Source organism: Euleptes europaea, chromosome 1 (genome assembly GCF_029931775.1).
Source record: "Euleptes europaea isolate rEulEur1 chromosome 1, rEulEur1.hap1, whole genome shotgun sequence".
In the NCBI taxonomy this organism is placed as follows: domain Eukaryota; kingdom Metazoa; phylum Chordata; class Lepidosauria; order Squamata; family Sphaerodactylidae; genus Euleptes; species Euleptes europaea.
Window position 1 is genome coordinate 14,732,662 of NC_079312.1, and position 17,331 is coordinate 14,749,992.

At 44.3% G+C, this 17,331-nt stretch overlaps 1 protein-coding gene across 1 annotated transcript in view; it reads left to right on the forward strand.

Annotated features, from left to right (window-relative positions):
* The window catches only part of LOC130493890 (zinc finger protein OZF-like), a 114,510-nt gene continuing 97,179 nt past the window's right edge, over positions 1-17,331 (forward strand). Inside the window, exons 1-2 of the mRNA XM_056867515.1 lie at positions 1-103; positions 1,637-1,747. Coding sequence (XP_056723493.1) covers positions 1-103; positions 1,637-1,747 — 214 coding nt within the window. The remainder of the gene's footprint in view (positions 104-1,636; positions 1,748-17,331) is intronic.

Genomic DNA, 17,331 nt, shown 5'->3' on the forward strand with positions numbered 1-17,331 from the left:
ATGGCTGCCTCGGTCTCCCTGCGCAGGTTTGCTTGGCTCCGCTCCACTGCTCTGTCCCATGACGTGAGAAGTACCATCGAGGATTTACCCTTTGACGGCAAGGGTCTGTTTGCAGCCACTACTAATGACACTCTCAGCCAGTTGAAGAAAGAGAAACATGATGCCAGGTACATGGGGGTATCTGTCCAACTACCTGGCAGTTTCCATAGGCCACGCTATGGTTATAGGGGTACTTCCTTTCAACCCAGATTCCAGAGACCACCTCCCCCTCCGCTCATTCCCTACGGGCAACAACGGGGTTTCCAGTCGTTCCAACATCAGAACAGAAGGAGGTTTCCAAGGTCCCGACCCTCCGGCCCGAGATCTCAGTCTCCAAGGAATCAAGGCCCCAAATCTTCTTTCTGACTGTTACAGGGTGGGGAAAGCGTCCCCTGTATATTTGGCGACCGTTTAGCCTCTTTCTTCTCAGCCTGGTCAAATATAACTTCTGACTCTTGGGTTTTACACCTTGTTTTATATGGTTATTCGTTAGAATTTCAATTTTTACCTGTTTTAGGTCACCCTCCCTTGGGCACTGGCTTGGATCTATCTCCAGCCTTACAAGCCGCTTTAGCGGAATTGATTAACAAGGGGGCAGTTCAGCCGGTTTCAACTTCTCTAAGAGGTTTTTACTCACGTTTGTTTGTAGTTTATAAAAAAGATGGCGGATTATGCCCTATTCTTGATCTGAAGTGTTTTAACAGATGTTTACAGTACAAAAAATTCAATATGCTGACTGTTCATAATGTTTTGCAGTTATTAAAAGTTGGTTGGTGGTATATGGTTATTGATTTAAAGGATGCTTATTTCCACATTTCAATCCGGGAGGACCATCGTAAATACTTGAGGTTTGTTGTGGGTGGACAAGTATTCCAATATGCTGTGTTACCTTTTGGTTTGTCCACAGCTCCCCGTGTCTTCACTAAGTGTATGGCCGTGGTAGTGGCACACCTTCGTACCAAAGGTTGTGTAATTTTTCCTTACTTGGACGATTGGTTGGTTACGGCCCCTTCTATGGAGCAGTTACTGGCTCAAAAGGAGCTCATTTAAAATTGTTTAGGTTCTCTGGGCCTCATAGTTAATTTTAAAAAATCTGTCCTCGTCCCGACTCAGACAGCTAGGTTTATTGGCACTTCCCTGGATTCTACTTTGGGTAGGGCCACCAAGCTATTGGGTTTGGTAAGGTTATTTTTAAGAAAAAGCCATCAATCGGCCTTACATATCCAAACACTCTTGGGTTTGATGGCTTCAACTACAGCAGTTATTAGAACTGCTCGGTTGCACATGAGACCCTTACAGAATTGGTTTGTCAGAAAATTTAAACCTCTCCTTCAGTCCCAAAGAACTAGATTTTCAATCCCTAGACCAGTGTTACATACCTTGAAATGGTGGTCCCAAATGCATAACTTGACTTCTGGTGTTTCTTTTGGTGTGTTTACCCCGGATGTGGTGCTTACTTCTGATGCCTCTTTGATGGGTTGGGGTGCACACTGTCAAGGCTTCTCAGCCCAAGGATTATGGTCTTCTCAAGAGGTTTCCCTTCATATTAACGTTTTAGAGCTGCGAGCAATTCGTTATGCTCTTATGTCTTTTGCAGAAATCCTGTACAACAACGCAGTGCTCATCCAGACGGACAACACCACCACAATGTTTTATCTAAACAGACAAGGGGGTACAGTCTCCCTCACCCTTTGCAAAGAAGCAGAACGTATTTGGGAATGGGCACTCCTGCACAACGTGTCTCTACAAGCCATCCATATTCAAGGTGTACACAATATCAGGGCGGATTCCCTAAGCAGGGTTTTTTCCCCTCATCACGAGTGGTCTCTAAAATGGGACTACATTCTACCCATTTTTCAAGAATGGGGATTTCCCGAGATAGATTTATTTGCCACATCTCGAAATACAAAGGCAATCCTTTTTTGTTCCCGAGCGGGCCACGATCCAGGGTCTCTAGGGGATGCGTTTCTGAGACCGTGGGTGGGGGCTCTATTTTATGCCTTTCCCCCAATTCCGTTGATTACCAAAACACTAGCTCGGATTCAGGATTACAAAACTCATTGCATCTTAGTAGCTCCATATTGGGCCAGACAAACTTGGTTTTCGGAGCTTCTCAATCTTGCTCAGAACAATTTCAGGGGCCTCATTTAGTGCCGGACCTTCTATCAGTGGGCCAAATGCGGCAGCAGGACCCGGGTATACTTCAGTTGACAGCTTGGCTTTTAAGTCCTCCTCAGTAAAGTTGTCTGATCAGGTTCTGGAGGTAGTTTTGAATTCAAGGAAACCTTCTACTCGGGTTTCTTATCCTTTTAAATGGGAACGTTTCTCTAAATGGGTGATGAGTACAGGACATTTTCCGTCATCATGCCCTTTGCCAGTTGTGTTAGATTACTTACTATCCCTCAAGAGAACAGGTCTAAGTTTTTCGTCAGTTAAAACTCATTTAGCAGCCCTGTCCGCCTTTCATCTGGGAGTGGATGGGTATTCCCTTTTTTCCCATCCTACGTCTAAGTTATTTTTAAAGGGTCTATCAAACATGTTCCCAGTTAGACATGAGCCTGTTTCACAGTGGTCTCTGTCTCTAGTTTTGGCTCAGCTAATGTTCTCTCCCTTTGAGCCCTTGGGAAAGGTTCCCCTGGCATGGTTGTCCTATAAAGTGTGTTTCTTAGTAGCCATCACATCTGCGCGAAGGGTGGGTGAGCTGGCAGCGTTAAAGTGTCACCCTCCTTTTATCCAGTTTTACCCTTCTAAAGTAGTACTACGTACCAGCCTGGAATTTAGACCCAAAGTGGTGTCCGAATTCCACTTGGGGCAGGACTTGGTTTTACCTGTGTTTTTCCCCAACCCGCAGTCTACAGCAGAGAAAACTCTTCACTCTCTAGATGTTAAACGGGCTTTATTATATTATTTGGATTGTACAAAACAGTTCCGGAAGTCAGATTCCCTGTTCGTATGTTTTGCTGGTCCGAAGAAGGGACTGGCAGCATCGTCCCAGTCTTTATCCAGATGGCTAGTGCAGGCTATACGTCACTGTTATAGGAGAGCTGGAAAGAGGTGTCCTAAATCCTTACGAGCACACTCCACAAGAGCCCAATCTGCTTCAGCTGCCTTTCGGAAGAGAGTTCCTATCAAGGATATTTGTAGAGCAGCTACCTGGTCTTCGTCAGAGACTTTCGTTAAGCACTATGCCGTCGACGTCGATGCCAGACGAGATACAGCTGTGGGAAAGGCAGTTTTACAGTCATTATTCGACTGAGAGCTCACCCCCTCCTCCAGGTGAGTGTGTTGCTATATAATCTCCCAATGTGGGACTGCACAGAAGACCGCAGACGAAAACAGAGTTGCACTTACCTGTAACTGCTGTTCGTCAAGATGTCTTCTGTGCAGGCACACATCCCACCCTCCTGCCCCTCGGAGAGCTCTCATATGTTGTTTGTTCTTAGTTTTCCAGTGTTTCAGGCTCTTCGAGTGGGCAAAGAACAGAACTGGGTAGGGGGCGCCGTGACGCCGCATCATAGGGTGGGAAGGCGGGCGCATGCGCACTGGCGTACGGCGCCCCCTATCGGATTTTAAGAAGCTAGAAGAATCCTTTCCGAGGTTGGCCTGCGCAAGCGCAGTCCCAATGTGTGCCTGCACAGAAGACATCTTGACGAACAGCAGTTACAGGTAAGTGCAACTCTGTTTTCTTTAATGTTGATAATTTGATTCAAGTTCTTGGGATATAATGTTAGGTTTTAGAGCTGACATTGATGATTCTATATATAAGGGGTTTTTTTTCTTTAAAAAGTTTTTTTTTGGGTAACATAGCCAGAGGTCTACCAGATGTTCCCTGGTTGGTTACTATTACCTAGCAGACATGATTTGGCAGTTAGCAATACTGATTTTCACTTGCAGTCCAAAGAACAGAAATGGAGAGGAGTGACTCAGCAAATCCTGACCCAAAGGGGAAGTCGTACGAAGGTGGGAGAGCTGCTCATCATACCCAGTTTGGCTCTATTGGGGATGTACAGATGAGGCCAGCTCCACAATTGAAACAAGGAACCAGTGAGGAATTGCCAGGACCCCGGGAGACTCCGATGCAGGAATATCAGAACACAGCTGGGTCTTCCCAAGCAGGGCCAGCAAACTCAAAAAAGCCAGAGGTCTTATTGTGGGATTGCTTCAAAGGTTTTCAGAACTCCTTCAGAGCAGCTGATGATGCTGACCAGTGGTCTGGAGGACAAACATCCAAATCCACAAGGTATAGATCCATATTTTTTGCGGGGGGGGGGGGGGGCACGGGCGGGCTCTGTCCTGGAGTGTCAGGAAGGCAAGAGCAGCCCTAGGGGAGGGACAGAATCTCTTACCATTCAGCCCTATCTTGCCTGAAGTGATCAATGAATAGTGTGGGGAGGAACGTGAACATAATTTGCCATGCCAGGGCACCATCTTTATACTATTTTTCTCTTGGACATTCAAAACTATTGGTTGCACTTAAATCCACTTTGCCCACTAGGCCACATTTTGGGAATTGATCTGGGACTGGAGAAATATTTGAATCTGTGCTGTCATTTGGGCAAATGTCAGAGTGTAAGTTGTCATTTAAGAGTCTGGATTTTCCTTTGAGGAAGATGCCAACAGGAAGTTTGTTTTGGCATATAATTACAGGATGAGGGAGATGACTGTGGCAGAGTAATTTGCATTACCTGGTTGGTTTATACCTGCTAACAGTGGGTAGGAGATGGGTAGATGGTCATGGCCAAGCATTTGATTAGGTTCCCAGACAAGGACTCATTGTCAGGCAAAATTCCTAACTGGTCTTGAGGATGGTTACTGTCCTGCTATTTTATGAGGTTATTTGTTTAAAGCATTTAAACAATGCCCCTCACTGAAGCCCTGGGGGGGGGGGCGTCCCTTTCTTGCTTACAGACAGCCGGCTAACCTAAAACAACTTCTCAGCCATGATGATAAACTACTTAACAGGAACATGGACTCTGGCACCAAGGCCTGCAACAAACCAACGTGCCAACTTTGCCCTCATATAGATTCTAGGAACATCATCTCTGGACCCACCAATGTCAGCCATACTATCTCAGGTTCATACTCCTGCTCATCTTCTAATGTGATTTATGCCAGCAATGCCCTTCCACAATCTACATTGGACGAACAGGTCAGTCTCTTAGACAAAGATTAAATGGATATAAGTCTGACATCAGAAACCACAATATTTAAAAACCAGTGGGAGAACATTTCAACCTTCCAGGACATTCTGTTGCAGATTTAAGAGTAGCAGTTCTCTTACAAAGGAATTTCAAAGGGAGATTGGAAAGAGAAACTGCTGAATTACAGTTGATATTCAAACTAAAGTCAATGCATTTACCTGGGCTGAATAAAGACCTTGCATTCATGGCTCATTACCAATGCTGATTTCTCCACACTCATCTCTCCCCTGGACATCACATACTCTTCTGCATACCACACCTAATCCCATCACGCCTGCTATTCACATTTACATACTGTTAACATTTACATACTAATGCTTGTCTGAATTCACTCTCCTCTACTTAAAGACAGATGGATTCACATTCTAGCTGTATCTGAAGAAGTGAGCTGTGGCTCACAAAAGCTCATACCCTACCAGAAAATATTTTTGTTAGTCTTTAAGGTGCTACTGGACTCTTGCACTTTTCTACTACTGCAGACAGACTAACACGGCTACCCACTGTGATATTATTCAGTCAGACTTTACATTATAGCTCCTGACTGCCATTGCTACATCTTGCCTCACTATTAAAGCAACTCCATTTCTTCTGTTTTTGTCTTTCCCTGAGTAAAACACTTTGTGATTTTATGATTGAAAATGTCCTAATTCTGTCCACTTTAGTTCACTTACTCCCAGGACTTTTAAATGTTTAAACGTTCCATTTCTTGTTTTACAATTTCAAGCTTACCCTGATTCATGCTTCTCACATTCCATATTCCTATTATATGCGTCGAAAAGCTTTGGACTTTCCTTTTGCATCCATCCATGTCAACCACTGAACATCCTTTCGACTTTAGTCCAATCACATCATTAAGAACAGCACTACTCATACTTGTCCTCTGCTCTTCCCCCAGTAGCTGATTGAGTGCCATCCGACCTGGGGGTCCCATCTTCCAGCACTATATCTTTTTCTATTTTTGATTGTCTCATTGTAGGGTTTTCAAGGTAAAGGTTAATCATAAGTGATTTACCAGTGCCTTCTTCTGCGCAGTATTAACCAGGGTTAGCTGTAGTGGCACTGCCACTATCTACGAAAGATCCTCCGCTAGTGTCACCTTCCACTACTGCTGCTGCCCAGTAGCTAACCTTCAGGGATTCCTCTGCCCCTATCCCCATTGGAACTGCCTGTTCTCTTCTGCGGATGTGATCCCTTCAGGGGGTGGATGCATCTTCGTCTGGTGTCTCAGCTGTGACCATTCCGTCTTGAGTGACTCTGCTAGGAGTTTAGTCTCTTGATAGTCTAGACCCCTTACGGTATTGCTCTCAGCTTCCCTGACACACGCAAACGCCCTCACCACATTAAAATGTGCATCAAAAAAGGGAACAATGTAGTATAGCTTTGCCTATTTCACAACACACTTCCTGAGCCTTATAAGGTGTTCTGAATTAAAATGCATACTTTTGTTCCAGGTGCCTGGATATTTGGAGATGCTTCTTCATTTCCTCCTCAAGAGATACAAATGCATCATCAGGTACCCTGAAGACTGAGGCCCAGAAAGAGGGAGATGGAGAACCCAGATTACTGGGTAAATAATTGTGCCAACAAGGACTTCAGCTGGCTGTGTAAAGATTTATGCATCTGAGCTGATGTACAATATCAGGAACCAAACACTGCCCTTTGTTGTGACTGGGGGAGAAAGGATTCCTTTAAAGTTGAGAATAATTAGGGAGGGGACTGACATTATTAGAAAGACAATATTGTAATACTAATATAGAGAGGAAGGCTACACAGCTGATGATCCACTTGCAAATATGCATGAAATCAGGAGGAAGGCACATTGCAAATTGTCAAATGACTGAAAAGCCCACCATGGCATAAACGAAAGACATATTTAGCTCTTGGTGGGTTATTCATTGCATACGTTTGACAGCGATCCAATGTATAGTGATATTTGGGTAGATTATTTGCCACAAGGCAGCAGATATGGGTATGCAACTGAAACTGCACGTAATAAAATATGGGAGGTGTTTCATTCCCTCCATGTAAAGCGTGGAGGGTTGCCAGTGCCAAGTTGGGGATTTCATTGAGGTTTTGGTGGTGGAACCTGAAGAGGGTGTGGTTTGGGGAGGGACATCAATGGAGTATAAAGCCATAGAGTCCACCTTCCAAAGAGGCCATTTTCTCCAGGTGAACTGATGTCTGTTGCCTGGAGATCAGTAGTAATAGTGGGGGATTTCCAGCCACCAACTGGAGGCTGGCAACCCTAAAAGCAGGGATGATTGTGCAAGTCAAGCAAGAGGGTGATGTTGAAGGTGGCTGGCTGGGTAAAGATTCATGTGCAACAGAAACCACGAATGTGCAAATTGAACAAGAGGAGAAGCTGGCTTTCTAGGTCAAGATTTATGTGCAGCAGAAACCATGAATGTGCCAATCAAACAAGAGAGTAAGAACATAAGATGGGACAGAAAAGAGCAACCAAGATCATCAGGGGACTACAGCAACTGCCTTAGGAGGAGCGGTTAAAATGCTTAGGGCTGCTTAGCTTGGAAATAAGGTAGTTAAGGGGAGAAATGATAGAGGTCTATAAAGTTATGCATGGTATGGAGTAACTGGACAGGGAGAAGCTTTTCTCCCTCTCCCATAATACTAGAATATGGGGTCATCTGCTGAAGCTGGAGGGTGAGAGATTCAACACATAAAAGGAAGTAGTTCTTCACACAATGCATTTAAATTGTGGAACTCCCTGCCCTAGAATGTGGTGATGGCTGCCAACTTGGAAGGCTTTAAGAGGGGAGCGGGCATGTTCATAGAGGAGAGGGATATTCATGACTACTAGTGAAAATGGATACTAGTCATGATGCATACCTAGTGTCAGAGGATCATGCCTATTATATTAGGTTCTTTGGAACACAGGTAGGACAATGCTGCTGCAGTCGTCTTGTTTGTGGGCTTCCTCGAGACACCTGGTTGGACATTGTGTGAACAGATTGCTGGACTTGATGGGCCTTGGTCTGATACAGCCTTTCTTATGTTCTTCTTATTAAAATTGCTATTTCTCCTGTATTCTCCCCCAAGGAGCTGTTGGACAAGCAAGTATACGAGAGATGGAGATTGTTCAGTGGGGCGGACCTGAGAAAAGTGGCCTCACTGGTTCATCTATGGGTGGAAAACGGATGCCTTTCCAGGCAGCAGAGATTCAAGAGGCAAGTCAGCAGGATCTGGAAACATGTGCCCAACATGATCCAGTGAGAAGAGAAGCTGACCAAAGTTTTGGTGAAGGAACCTCCTTTTTGAGGGAAATGCAGGATAGAGAACATAGTGAAAAGCTGGTGGAGAACTCTGATTTTCTACCAACTCAGAGAAAGAAGAAAACTTCCTTATGCCCAGATGGTAGCAGAAGTATTAGTTCCTCCCTTTCAAGACACAAACGATTCCAAACAGGAGAGAAGCCATATAAATGCTCATATTGTGGGAAATGTTTTAGTGACAGTTCAAACCTTTCAAAGCACGAACGAACCCACACAGGAGAGAAGCCATATAAATGCTCATATTGTGGGAAATGTTTTAATACTCGTTCAAACCTTTCAAGACACGAACGAACCCACAGAGGAGAGAAGCCATACAAATGCTCATATTGTGGGGAAGATTTTAATACTCGTTCAGACCTTTCAACACATGAACGAACCCACACAGGAGAGAAGCCATATAAATGCTCATATTGTGGGAAATGTTTTAGTACCAGCTCCAGCCTTTCAAAACATAACCGATCCCACACAGGAGAGAAGCCATATAAATGCTCATATTGTGGGAAATGTTTTAGTGACAGTTCATACCTTTCAACACATGAACGAATCCACACAGGAGAGAAGCCATATAAATGCTCATATTGTGGGAAATGTTTTAGTGACAGTTCAAACTTTTCAACACATGAACGAATCCACACAGGAGAGAAGCCATATAAATGCTCATATTGTGGGAAACGTTTTAGTGACAGTTCAAACCTTTCAAAACATAACCGATCCCACACAGGAGAGAAGCCATATAAATGCTCATACTGTGGGAAATGTTTTAATGTTCGCTCAGACTTTTCAGGACACGAACGAACCCACACAGGAGAGAAGCCATATAAATGCTCATATTGTGGGAAATGTTTTAGTACCAGTTCCAGCCTTTCAAATCATAACCGATCCCACACAGCAGATGAGCCATAGAAATGCTCATATTGTGGGAAATGTTTTAGTGACAGTTCAAATCTTTAAAATCATGAATGAACCCACCCAGGAGAGAAGCCATAGAAATGTTCGTATTGTGGGACATGTTTTACTTCCAGTTACAATCTTTCAGCATATAAACGAATACGCACGGGAGAGAAGCCACATAAATGTTCATATTGTTGGTAATGTTTTACTATCAGTTACAGCATTTTAACACATGAGCAATCCCACACAGGAGAGAAGCCATTCAAATGCTTGTATTGTGGGAAATGTTTTAATACTAGTTCAGATATTCAAAAACACAAAGAAAACTACACAGGAGAAAAACCATACAAATGCTCTGAGTGTGGGAGAAGCTTCGGCCAGAAAGGAAACCTTCAGTGCCATAGCAAAATCCATACCAAAGAGTAACTACAAGGAAACCTGTGAATGAGAATTATCCACATCCACAGTATTTCAGTAGTTTGAATGTCATCTTCTTGATTATGTGATAAATGGTGCTTTTGTGGCAAATAAAGATAGTGCCCTGTGATTCTTCATTAGAAAATCCATACAGAAAGATGGCTGGTTTCTTTGCCAGTATACGGCTTTCAATCAGAATGTTTAAGACATTTAAGGCATCTGGATGTGTTTGCTGAAGTAGCTTCCGTTGAGTTTACAGAATCCATTTTTAAACTATGCTTTTCAGAAATGGTGGTGCATTACCCGAGACTTCAGGAAAAATGTTGTTTTACCCTTCTTAATGAGATTTGCTGTGTGAAATATCTTCACAAAGCCTTCTGCTTTTGGGTTGTCACATTGCATGCTTTATGCAAGGGACCACAATGGAGGTGGGTTCCAGTTCAGTATTGGACACTGGGAGGAGATATGTTCTTCAAACTCAATAAAAGGCCCATTGTTTTTAAAGTTAAATAAATGATTTTAATTCTGAGGGGTTGTTTGCTGTCCTTTTTTCCTTCTGAGGATGGTGAGATGAAAATGTTCATGGAGGAGAGTGGTCCTTTCCTTTCTTGGCTGCCTCCTGGGGCGAGAAGGGGAACCAAGACAAAGCTCATTCTGAGGCGTTGAAGGCAGCTGCTCACCCAACTTAGAGAGATCCTCCTGGATCTCTTCTAGGTTTTCTCCATCCTGAGTAAGTTTATACCCTTCACAATTTTTTCCACTATCCTGCTCATCGCCAAATCCAGATAATTTTTGAACAAATTCAATAGGACTGTTCCCAGTATGGATCCTTGGGGGATTCCACTTCCTTCCCTGAGGGGATTGTCCATTTATTATTCCTGCTCTCTGCTTCTGTGTGTGTTTTTTTTTTTAATTTATAGAAGGACCTCTTCTCTTATCCCATGGCTTCCTCAGGTGTCTCTGATGAGGTATTACATCAAATAGTTTTAAAAGCCAAACTGCAAAAGATGATTTTTTAAAGACTCATGTCAGGCCACTGAGAGGTCGGCTGATGATATTACAGTCAAGTGCAGGGAACTCAGACCTGACTCATAAAATCATTAATGCTCTCGCTGGGCCTTTAAAAGCTATATAATGTCCATTGCAACACCCTTATCCATTAAACTGGTTAACCATTCCTTAGAGGTCCAAAAGCTGAGTGAGGCAGGCTTTTCCTTCAAAGAAACAGTTAATTTCCATGCAGCAGGCTTTGTTCCTCTGTGCTTAATAATTCTATCTTGAATAGCAGTTTCTACTAATTTGCCAGGAAGAGAAGATGGGTGAACTGGCCTTTGAGTTCTTCGATCTCTTCTGGGACTATTTTGTGTGTGTGGGTGGGAAATGGTTGTAACATTTTCTGTGTTTCACTCTGCTGCTAGGGAGGCCTATTTAAAGACCCAGATCCACAGAAAAACTCTTCAGACCGTATGTCCATGTGTATCAGGAGTGACACCCACAACATGCCTAATAAACACAGTACCAGTTCCTTTATGGATTGTGTGATCATGGATTTTCCATGGGTTTACAGCATTTCTGTACTGGCTGACATGTACAGAAGCTGATTGTGCAGGGAAAAGCCACTCATTCACAGGAAATGGCAACCACAGATGTTTGGTTTACTGAAGGTATGTATACATAGTGGGCGGCTAGGATTGCCAGGTCACTCTCCGCTACTGGTGGGAGGTTTTAGGGGTGGAGCCTGAGGAGTTCAGGGTTTGGGGAGGGGAGGAACTTCAATGCCATAGAGTCCAATTGCCAAAGTGGCCATTTTCTCCATGTGAACTGATCTCTATCAGCTGGAGTTCACTTGTAATAGCAGGAGATCTCCAGCCAGTACCTGGAGGTTGGCAACGCTATGGGTGGCCTCTCAGCACATGTAGCCATTAAATCTTCAGAGGGCTATAGTGGTTAGAAGGTCAATAAAGTAGCACTTGTATTCTTTAAGAAGCCCTCCTCATGCTCCACTCCCAAAATCTCCAGGTATTTCCCAAAGCAGGCAACCCATTCAGACAAGCTGGGTCTCCACAAGAGCACAAGCCAAGCCTCATGCAAATAAATAGCATAGTGTGCTCCTAATGGGGTGCAACTTTACTTTGTTTCCTGACAAGACCTACCTTCAGGAGTCTAGCCCAAGATCCAACTTGCTCCACCTAAATCCTTCAGATGGAATAAGCATGGATTACTCTAACATAGAAGATCTTGAAACTCAACAGATTTTTTTCTTGATGGGGGGGGGAGGTGGGAAAGCTTTAGAAGTTCCATAGAACACTGCCTTCTGCCGGCTTGTTGCTAGAATTTCCACCCCTGAGAAATATGTCAAACCATAAACTGCTTTTGATAGCCTACTGGGGCTTAACTGGTTGTCCCTTTGTGTGGGACAATGAGAACCATGGCTCAGGTTGCCAACTTTTCACAAAAAAAAAAAAACCCTCCCCTTCCACTTTAAGAGCATCATGATACTTGTTTATTAGCAATTAAGCATTGCTCTGCCAAAAAAACAAATCAGTGGGTTATAGATCAAATCAAGCCTGAACTGACCCTAGAAGCTAAAATGACTAAACTGAGGCTATCATATTTTGGTCACGTCATGAGACGACAAGAGTCACTGGAAAAGACAGTCATGCTAGGAAAAGTTGAGGGCAGCAGGAAAAGAGGAAGACCCAACAGGAGATGGATTGACTCAATAAAGGAAGCCACAGCCTTCAATTTGCAAGATCTGAGCAAGGCTGTCAAGGATAGGACATTTTGGAGGACTTTCATTCATAGGGTCGCCATGAGTCGGAGGCGACTTGACGGCACTTAACACACACACAAGCATTGCAAAGGGGCTATCAGATATTCCTGATGGGAATGTTGATAACTAGGGTTTAAAAAAGCGTCACCTTCTAATGTCCTCACGTCCAGCTGCAGCAAAAGCAGAAGAGCAAGTCAGGCTGGGAGTTTTCCCTAGCCAGTTGACAACCCTGGTCACAGTCGAATCCCCAAGCTCAGTTTATTGTCATGACTCGTCCCCCTGAGATATGCCATGCCTTAGGAATGAATGTTCACTGAGCATGTGTAAGACACTCTCTCCCTGTTGAACCTTGAAGCTCCAAAAGGGGTTCCAGCTCCAGTGCTAAAGAGCTGGAGGTGGGCCTGAGGCTCTGTACCACGGCAAGTGGAAATTCAACTGGTGCAGCTTATCTCATCAGAGCAAGGCTATGAAGAAAGATGCTGCATGTGCTGAATGTTTGCCTGCCATATAAAAGCAGAGAGGAGGGTGAGGGGAAGGTGGTAACCTGACTCTTCTGCTCATGGGAGGTCCTTTTTTGTCTGTTCCTCACAGGTGGTCCTTGTTTTTCTTCTACCACTTTCCTGGGAGAGGCTGGAAAGGGTTAAATGCTCAGAGCCCGCATTTCTAGAAGCCCATTAATGGGAGTGGTCTTCTCAGCCCACCTGATTCCTCTTCTTCAGGGAGATTGTCCCTGCAAGATTTGTGTATGTGTGTGTCTGGCCTTTTTTTAGTCCCAGGTGAAATGCAATGTAGAAGTTTCCAGGAGTAGGTGAGTGCAAAGAAGGAAGGAGATTCCTGGCTGAAGGGTAATGGTGGGGAAAATAGGCACAGGCGCTAATAAGGAGACCCGTGATTAAGAGGGAGGGAGAGACAGATGTCTAAACAGGATGTCCTTCTGTGCTCATTTGCACAAGCGTTGGTGCCTTTCCACCAGTACTAATGACGCGCAAGAGATGGAAATAATAAATCAACTATGCTTGAGGAGTCCTCCCTCTCCCATAACACTAGAACCTGGGGTCATCCACTGAATCTGAAGGGTGGCAAATTCAGAACAAACAAACAAAATATTTTTTAAGCACAATGTATAGTTAATTTGTCAATGTGGTCACTGCCACCCGCTTGGAAGGCTTCAAGAGGGGCATTGGACAAATTCATTGAGTCTTGGGCTAGCAAATGGCTACTAATCATGACATCTGCTCTCTCCAGTATTAGAGGTAGTAGGCTTCTTTAAGTCAACCACTTCTTTAAGTCAACCACTTCTTTAAGTCAACCACATTCAGGATGATGCTGTTGTAGTCTTCCTGCCTGTGGGCTTCCTTGAGGCAGCCGGTTGGCCACTGTGCGAACAAAATGCTGGACTAGACGGGCCTTTGGTCTGATCCAGGAGGGCTCTTCTTATGTTCTTCCTTTATCAGTTGAGAACTCTGTCTAGTTAAGTATCTTGTTTCTAACTGTGGCAAGCCAGACGCTTCCCTGAAGGTAACAGTTCCCTCCCTTGTTGTTTCAGAGGGTAGCTGCATTGGTCTTCACTAGAATTACTAAATCCCAGTCCAGTAGCACCTCAGAGACCAACAAGATTTTGTAGGCAGCTAGATATTGACAAGGAGCCCAGTGGTGCAGAGTGTTAAGCTGCACTGCAGTCCAAAGCTCTGCTCATGACCTGAATTCAATCCCAACGGAAGTCGGTTTCAGGTAGCCAGCTCAAGGTTGACTCAGCCTTCTATCCTTCCGAGGTCGGTAAAATGAGTCCCCAGCTTGCTGGGGGTAAAGGGAAGATGACTGGGGAAGGCACTGGCAAACCACTTCACAAACAAAGTCTGCCTAGGAAATGTCGGGATGTGATGTCACCCCATGGATCAGGAATGACCCGGTGCTTGCACAGGGGACCTTTACCTCTTTTACCTAGATATTGACAAATGGGGTCACCGCATGGGTCAGGAATGACCCGGTGCTTGCATAGGGGACCTTTACCTCTTTTACCTAGATATTGACAAATGGGGTCACCGCATGGGTCAGGAATGACCCGGTGCTTGCACAGGGGACCTTTACCTCTTTTACCTAGATATTGACAAATGGGGTCACCGCATGGGTCAGGAATGACCCGGTGCTTGCAAAGGGGACCTTTACCTCTTTTACCTAGATATTGACAAATGGGGACCCACAAGGAGTTGTGGGGGCACCTTATTTTCTCCCCCCAGTATTTCCTCTTTCCCTTCACTGAAAGCCCCCATAGTCTCTCCCCTTTTCCTGCTGCCTTCCCTGCTTCCCACCCAACCTGCCTTTATCTCTCCCTCCCCCCACCCCGGTCATCAGCTTTCCTTCCTTCCCTCTCCCTGGTAGCCTGTACTCAGGAACATTATGGCCCAGTTTCCTGGTGCTGGTATTGTAGGGAATCTGGAAGGGCTTGCAGGGGGTATATTTTCTTCTGTATCCCCTTCCCCACAGTATTTCCATTTTCTCTTCTCCCGACAACCCCCTTATCCCTGCCTTTCCATGCTTCCTTCTCTCCTTTCCATGTACCAACAACCTACATTGTATCTGCTCCTCACATGGTTGCCATCTCCAGGTTGGGAAATACCTGGAGATTTTGGGGGTGAAGCCTGGGGAGGGTGGGGCTGGGGAAGGGTAGATACTTTATTGGGGTACAATGCAATAGAGTCCACCTTCCAAAGTAGCCATTTTCTCCAGGTGAACTGATTGCTTTTGCCAGAAGATCAGGTGCATTAGTGGGAGATCTCCAGCCACCACCTGGAGGTTGGCAAACCTAGCTTCTCATCTTCAGCTATATTTATTATTTCCTTTATACCCCACACTTCTCCACTACGGGGGCCCAAAGCAGCTTACTTCATTATTCTCTTCTCCATTTCACCCTAAGAACTCTGTGAGGTAAATTAACCTGACAATGAGGAACTGGCCCCGAGGGTCACACCGTGAACTTCCACAGAAGTGTGGCGATTTGAACCCGAGTCTCCCAGATCTTGGTGTGAAACACTAACCACTACACAACATTAGTGTTTGTGTATGTGTGTGGGGATTGCTATTGAACAGTAGCAAGCAGGCAGTTCTGGCGAGTTATGCAAGTTGTGGGTTAGCAGGTTGCCTGGTGGTTGCTGCCAGGCCTGGCTCTGATGAGTCTTGCCTAAAGGGCCAAACTGTGTGTGTGTTAAGTGCCATTAAGTCCATGCTCCTAGCCCAAATCTGCCAACAACATTTGATTCTGCTTTGTTTCCTACTTTTGTGTTCCAGTCACCTATGATTATCAGCATATTTTGTTTAGGCGTGTGATCAGTTTCTTCCTGAACACTTGCATAAAAACTTCCAGTTTCTTCCTCATCAGCATCTGTAGTTGGGGCATAAACTAGAATGATGCTTATGTTGGTAGGCTTTCCCTGAAGTCTGATAGTATTCGGTCAGACTTTGCATTATAGCTCTTGACTGCCTTTGCTACATCTTGCCTCACTATTAAAGTAACTCTGTTTCTTCTGTTTTGTCATTCCCTGCGTAAAACACGTTGTGATTTTCTGATTGAAAATGTCCTAATACAGTCCACTTTAGTTCACTTACTCCCAGGATTGAAATGTTTAAACGTTCCATTTCTTGTTTTACAATTCCAAGCTCACCTTGATTCATGCTTCTCACATTCCATGTTCCTATTGTATGTGTTGAACAGCTGTGGATTTTCCTTTTGCATCTATTCATGTCAACCACGTCAACTAGCCCTGGAAAAGACCCTGTTTCCAACTCCTGACTTTTGCTGACAGAAACTGAGGCTCAATGGCTGGAAATACTATTGTGGTTGCCTAGCCACAGCCATTCAGAGCATTAGGTTCTTAAAGCTACAGGTACTGGTCTATTATTTTTGGAGGTTTTAACCTCCAATTTTATTTTATTTTTTAATTTCAGATTTTTCTGCAAACTGTGGGCTTTTTCCATTTTGTAGAAAGATCTGTCTATTTATGTGTATTTTATGTTATTTATAATTATACCTGGTCCTAGGAAAGTTGCGTATAAATATGTGACATCTCCATGTAAAAAAGTGCAATTTTGCTAAAAAGGTTTTTTTATTAGATGTTTTTTCATCACCTGTATATGTGATCATAGATTGAAGTATTTGATGCACATTAAAGATGATTATAATTTGATTCAAGTTCTTGGGATATGTTAGTTTTTATAGCTGACATGAGAATTTCATATATAAGGGTTGTTTTCTTTAAAATTTATTTTGGGTAATGTAGCCAGAAGTCTACCAGGTGTACTCAGGTGGGTTACTGTTACCTAGCATGCATGATTTGGCATTTAACAATGCTAATTTTCACTTGAATCCAAAGAACAGAAATGGAGAAACATGACTCAGCAAAAGCTGACCCAGGGGAGAAGTCGCACGAAGGTGGGAGAGATGCTCATCATTCCCAGTTTGGCTCTGTTGGGGATCTACAAGCGATGCCTCCTCTACAAATTACACAAGGAGGACCGAATGAGGAATTGCAAGGACCCTGGGAGACTCCAATGCAGGAATATCAGAACACAGTGGGGTCTTCCCAAGCAGGGCCAGGTAACACACACTTGTCAGAGGACTTATTATGGGATAGCTTCGAAGGTTTTCTGAGCCCCTTCAGAGCAGCAGATGATGCTGACCAATGGCCTGGAGGACAATGGGCAGCCGAAAACATGCCAGAGGTCA